Source organism: Gymnoscopelus braueri (genome assembly GCF_963280865.1).
Source record: "Gymnoscopelus braueri genome assembly, chromosome: 18".
Taxonomy (NCBI): Eukaryota; Metazoa; Chordata; class Actinopteri; order Myctophiformes; family Myctophidae; genus Gymnoscopelus; species Gymnoscopelus braueri.
Genome location: NC_137618.1, coordinates 12529768 through 12536320, shown reverse-complemented (window position 1 = coordinate 12536320; position 6553 = coordinate 12529768). Strand labels below are relative to the sequence as shown.

Below are 6553 nucleotides of genomic sequence, written 5' to 3'. Positions count from 1 at the left end.
GTCTATATAAGAGGCTCTGTGTTTCTGTTTGTCCAGAGCTAATCTCTCAAACCGCTGGACCAGTGCCAAATGTCTTGGTGCACACTGCCAGTAGGCCAGCTTCGTACCTTAATTCTTTCACGTTTTATGCCATCACTGCCAACCCCCTGTTGTTGGTCTGAGGAGGGCGTCTCCGCCAACACACATGTAGTCGCCAGCTGCTTCTTTTCACCTGACAGTGAGGAGTTTCACTGCAGGGAGGATGTAACGCATGTGGAGGAACACGCCATCCCTCCCAGTTTCACTCCCTGTTGAACAGGCTGTTCTCTGCAACGACAGAGATCACCCTCTCCTGTCGGCATCTCCACCTGCGACAGGAAATAGTGTTTGTTGGAGCAACGGATGGGAATCAAACAGTAGTCTCCATGGGGGTAACTCCACACAAACACATAGATGGCTGGCTTTTTATGACATTTGGTGGGAATGATCGGAAGATGATTAACTTTTGTGTCAAAAAATGTCAAAGAACAATGTCACAATAAAGACCAGGGGCAAAATGACTCATTTGGAACATAGACATCTTGACAGTTGCATAGTGGTGGCAAAAGTACAGTATGCACTCGACTGAGGGCAACGCATCTATCAACCATCTAAACACAACGGATACATGAATTAATACATGCTGTCAGTGAATGTATGATTGAATAAAGTATGTACAGTCTATCAACAGTGAATTCATATACAGTATGTAGTCTATCTATGAAAGTTTGAATGATTTAGATTTTTTTTTAACAGAAATCTTTTCTTCTAGGGGTCCCTGGCACAAAACATTTTCAAATGGGGGGTCTGCAGCCCAATAAATATAATTTTGGGTGTCCTTGGCACAAATAGGTTTGAGAACTACGGATTAATAGAGGGCCTTTCTAGAATCGGCCTCAGGTCTTATTGGGTTTCTTTCATATGGACTATTTTCGCTATGAATATAGGTGTGCCGGGACATTTTGCCTTGCTCATACTGTAGGTGTACCTTAGGCACAGAGTTTGAAAACCACAGATATACATGAATACACACAGTATGTAGTCTATCAACAGTGGATGAATATAAAGTATTTGCAGTCTATCAACAATGAATATAAGAAAATCTGTCAACAGACCTTGGGGCAACAGTGTTTCAGGAGCTACAGTACAGTGGAGCCGACACCTGGGAGCTGGAAGGTTCGTCTATGTTTTGAAGAATGCAAGAACGCTCGCCCCAAAACACACTAGCCCCGGGTCAACTCCGGCGACCTCGGAACAGTCGCCACCAGGCATTCCTGAACATAACCTCAGTAAATCTATGCCTTAACCTAACCTTATTCCTAAACGTAACCTCAGTAAAACTATCCCTAAACCAAACCTTATTCCTAAACGTAACCTCAGTAAAACTATGCCTAGGCCTAACCTTATTCCTAAACTTAATCTCAGTAAAACTATGCCTAACTTTAGACGTATTCATAACCTCCGTTTAACGAATACAAGAATATAATAACTGCTGGGGGCGAGCAGTCCGCGAAAATAAATGGGGGCGAGTGTGTTTTGGGACAAGTGTTCCGGTTACCATTTTGAAGTATCCTTGAGCAAGACACCTAACCCCTAACTGCTCCCGATGAGCAGGTTGGTGCCTCACTGACTGTTGGTGTGTGAATGTAAATGGTAAAGTGAATGGTGCATTTATATTATTGTGGGCTCGCTGCAGCAGCAGCGAGCACACTATAGCTATCTTCACTATTTATTTCTCCCCTAAAAGTATGGCACCTAACTACTCCCACATACTTTCACTTAGAAACTCCATTCAAACTTTAAAAAAATCCAGCTTACTGTGGACATGTGTGCTTGTACTTTTCTTTTTGAAATAATTTGTAGTTTCTGAAATATTTAACTTTAAGCACCCAATGCATTTCCAATGGGTTTTGCTAGTGCGGAGAGAGAAGGACAGAGGAGAAATGCCCTGTGTTTTTCGTAAAGTCACTGTGGCCAAATTTTTTACACTACAGATTATTATCTGTTATTTTACATCACCAAGTGCGCACAGGTCTGCTCTCCGATTTAATCCAAAGATCTAAGCTGTGTGATGTATACATTTTTTAGTTAAGACCATTAATATAAACCCATGTACCTATACATTCTAGCAATCAGTAGCAGCTGGTGCTACCTAATCTGTCAGTCATTGGCTGCTCAGTGGTTCTGCAAAGTAACTAAGTATATTTACTACGTAAGTACTATGCAAGTGCTATGCAAGTGCTTACAATGCACAGTTTAATTTTGTGGTCCTTTTACATTCCTTTCCATTTTTGTTACTTCTACTCCACTACAATGACAGTATTTGACAGCTTTAGTTACTTGTTACTTTGCAGATTGTATTATTAATACAAAACCTACATTAACCACATACAGCCGATCTACAATGTGACGCGTTATGAGCTTGTAGATTGGCTATTTTCTGAAAGTTTGAATACTATTACGTTGGTACTCAAAGTATATTTTGATGCTAAAACGTTTGTACACTGCAAGCTCCAAAACTCCCACACACACACAGACACACATACACCCCATACTCCACCGCCACCCCACATGACATACCCCCCTCTGTCATACAAACTATACAAAAGAAAAGCCGATCTACAATGTGATGCGTGATGAGCTTGTAGATCTGCTATTTTGGAAAAAGCTTGACAGTCTTTGGAAAGTGTGAGTAGAGGTGGCGGCATTGGCTCAGGGGTAGAGTGGCCGGTAGAACGGCCAGATGGCAACTGCGAGGTTCACAGTTCGATCCCGGGTTCCCCCAGAATTAGAGTCGAAGCGTCCTTGAGCAAGACGCTGAACCCCTAATTGCTCCCGATGATCAGGTGCCTTGCATGGTTTCCTCCACCATCGGTGTGTAAATGGGTGAAAATTTTATGGCAATAAAATTGTAAATTTCAAGCTCCAATTTAACACTAATGGTGTGTATTGGTCAACATAACCCCACACAACTCCCCACACCCCCTCTCTCTCACACACACACACACACACACACACACACACACATACACTCTTTAAACCATAGTAAATAGCTAATCTACAAGCTCACTGGAGCCAGGGGGAAGCACCCCGCACCCATCACTCCTGGCCCCTATACCCCTCCATCCCCTTACTACCATCAGCTATTCAAGCAGGTGTTTAACTGATGACAATTAGGAGAATAACAGGTGCTCCCGATCTGATCAACCGGAGGCAAGTCTGCACCCACACACAACACAAATACAGAGATACCGAGTCAAACTGAATTTGTGCTTTTTATAACTACAGTTTTTTGGCTTTAAAGCGAGCCCACATTGTTTCTTCAGGAACAATATTTCTAGTTTAAATTATTATTCCTGATGAAAGCTGAATGTCAAAAATGCCTGTAAGAGGGTCTGTGTGTTTGTACAGAGCTAATCTCGCAGACTACTGGACAGCCAAATGTACTTGTCACAAGGCTCACACAAAGTATTATTCACACCAGTTCAATACTTTTAGAAATATTTAACTAACTTTTTTTATATAATGAAAGTCAATGAAGCTCGGATTCTCCAAATTTGGCCAAAAAACAAAGTGAGTGTAATAACTAGCATATAGTCATTAGGTAATCAACGTACAGTATGTGTCTGATAAAGATGATCCCTACTGGACCTAATTATAACCTTCACTTAGTTGAGTTGTAGCAGGTTCCATTATACAGTAACCATGTTGTTTCTTGCCATTACAGGCAATAGTTATCTATTGGAAATTATATGAATGTATTTAATATTCATTTTATTTTGTTGTAGGTCTGTGCTACGCCCACCCCCACCCCCAACACGTGGCACTCAGTTTACACACACACACACACATTTCTCAAAGGACCTCAATGGAAATTAACTCAAGCTTGAGTTTAAACCTTTTGACCGATATGTACAATACTGGGTCATTTTTCATGGATGGAGCACATGCTCCATCCGGTAGAATTGTATAGGATCTTCAGGAATTCATCATATATAGGTTACTGTACCTTATGTTATGTTAATTCATGACGGCTTAGCCTGTCTGGACCCAGGTCATAGATATCTATATTTTGAAAATAATATTCTTCAGCTTTCAGGTTGTTGCCCTCAGGGAATGAATCCACGTTGCCGCCCTACTCCTTAAAATACAATGCAATTGTTAACATAAAGCTGAGTTCTTTGACCTTGTTTTGAGCCAATCGCAGTGAAAGAGACATACTATAAAAGACTCCTGAACACCCATCACCAGCATCAACCTGCGTTTGCCTTCAGAGCTGACTAAACAAGGTATCCAGAGATTCCAGATACAGGAGCGGACCACTGCTATAGAGCCAAGATGAATTTTCACATTATTTTAATCGTTGCCACCATCATAGGAAGAAGTAGTCAGCTGTCATTGAGTGACTGTAATACAATGGGAGAAGCGCGGCGACCAGACGTCACTGACATCGAGGTGACATGTGGCACCAACTCCATCAGTCTGGTGATCCAAGCCTGCCCCGTCGTCTACACCGGCTACAACGAGTCACTGATGATCGTGAACCATCATCCGGAGGAAGCCTGCAGGGGAACCCTGGATACATCTGTCACTCCACCCGTGGTGCGTTTCAACTTCCCCTTGAACAATACCCATGCCTGTGGAAGTCACTTCAGGACCACCAGCACTGCCGGCACAGGAGTGTTCTCAGAGTTCTCCAACATCCAGACAGTCAACGTCAGTGGCATTGTGCGATCCGATGATCCCACCACAGGGACAATCACCTACAATGCTGAGATGAAGTACTTTTACTCCTGCGCCTACCCCTTAGAGTACCTGATCAACAACACCCAGATCGATGTGTCAGCCTCCTCTATTGCTTTGAAGGACAAAAATGGCAGCTTCGTCAGCACCCTGCGCATTGAACTGTTCAGCGATGAGGGGTACACAAGCCCCCTGGTGATGCCAGAGAATGGAGTCGAGCTGAGGAGCAGGGTCTATGTGGAGGTGAAGGCCACCAACTTGACGGGCCAGTACAATGTGCTCCTGGACCGGTGCTACGCCTCAATCTCCCCGCTTCCTAGCAACTCCAGCTTCTTCAACCTGTTTGTGCCCTGCGGGGTTGACCAGCTAACCAGCATGATCCAGAACGGTGTCAGCCAGAGTGCCCGCTTCTCCTTTCGGGCATTCCGCTTCATGGAGCAGCAGAACGAGATCGTCTCCACCTACTACCTGCACTGCATCACCCGGCTATGTGAGGTCAGCACCTGCAGCAACTTCATGCAATGCAACAACAGGAGAAGAAGAAGAAGCACGGAGGAGGATGAGACAGCCGACCTCCACACCATCACCTCCCCGGAGATCGCCACCCGAACGGAAAGCAGCCACCCACAATCAGCCCCACTGATGCAAACCCATGATGAGAATTCGTCAGTTGGGCTTGGTGCTGCTGTAGGTGTTTTAGTATTCGTGTGCATTGTTGCCCTGTGCATCGCTGCCGTCTTTTACAAGAAGCTCAGGAACTAAAAGAAAACCTCCTTGAGCTAGGCTCAATACTGCTACTGTAAATACTGTCTTTTGAGGTGCACCATATCCGCCAGCTTGTCTAACTTTTCTGGTGGAGGAGAGGGCTTGGTTCACCTCACTGTTGTTTTTGGGAATATTTATTTGTTTGTTGTCCAGACAGACAAACGGCTAAACCGTGTAGGACTATTCAAATTGTAGATGAAGAAGGAAAGTGATTTACTGTGGACGTTTAGATGTTACAGCATCAATCAATCAATCAATAAATCAACTTCATAGTCACAACAGCTAAATCACATTGTATGTGCAATTGTGCATTCAGTATAGTCCAAGTCGATAAAGCGCAGGTGAGTGTAGGAGTAAATGTTATTGTTTTTAATAGCAAATGCACTGAAAGTGTTAATGCATGTATGCGCTATGCATGTAAGCTTTTAAAAAAGAGGAAGAAATGGTATAGTTGGAAAATAGAAAAAATAAGTTATAATGTGTGAAAGTCTGTGGAATGTTTTGAAAGTGAAGACAATGTACAGTATTACTGTTTAACTTATTTGATGTATCATCTTGCTTGAAATTGAAAACTATCAAATAAAGATATTTTTCCCCCACATTATGTTTCATACTTTTTGAAATATTTAACTTAAATTGTATAATAGAAGTCAACAGGGCTCTGATTGGGCCCAAATTTGATCACTGACATCACAGTCTGCTCACATGAAGTCTGAGATCCACATTGGAACCACATTCCCATGTGGATCCCGACATCCACACAATTCGATATTTATTTTAAGAATTGCCAATCTACAAGCTCACAAGGCGTTGCGATGCAACACGCTGTGAGCTTGTAGATCGTCAATTTCCGCCGTGTGACGGCATAAACAAAGCACTACACATAACAGCTCCACACCCTCCTGTCTAACATGTGGGTCTTGAGCTCTTGCAGTGTTGTTAGCTCCGCTGTCACGCCGCAGTGTGTGGCAGATGTGAACTTGTAAATCGGCTATTTTTGGCGAATGTTTGTTTAGCCCCATGATAG

General features: G+C 43.2%; 1 protein-coding gene across 1 annotated transcript; it reads left to right on the top strand.

Moving 5' to 3' along the window:
• Positions 1-4356: 4356 nt before the first annotated feature.
• On the top strand, positions 4357-5523 carry LOC308106235 (zona pellucida-like domain-containing protein 1; the record flags this gene model as incomplete). The annotated part of the gene is made up of 1 exon (XM_080457291.1): positions 4357-5523. One exon carries the CDS (start codon positions 4357-4359, stop codon positions 5521-5523), a length of 1167 nt encoding a protein of 388 aa, XP_080313417.1.
• Positions 5524-6553: the final 1030 nt, after the last annotated feature.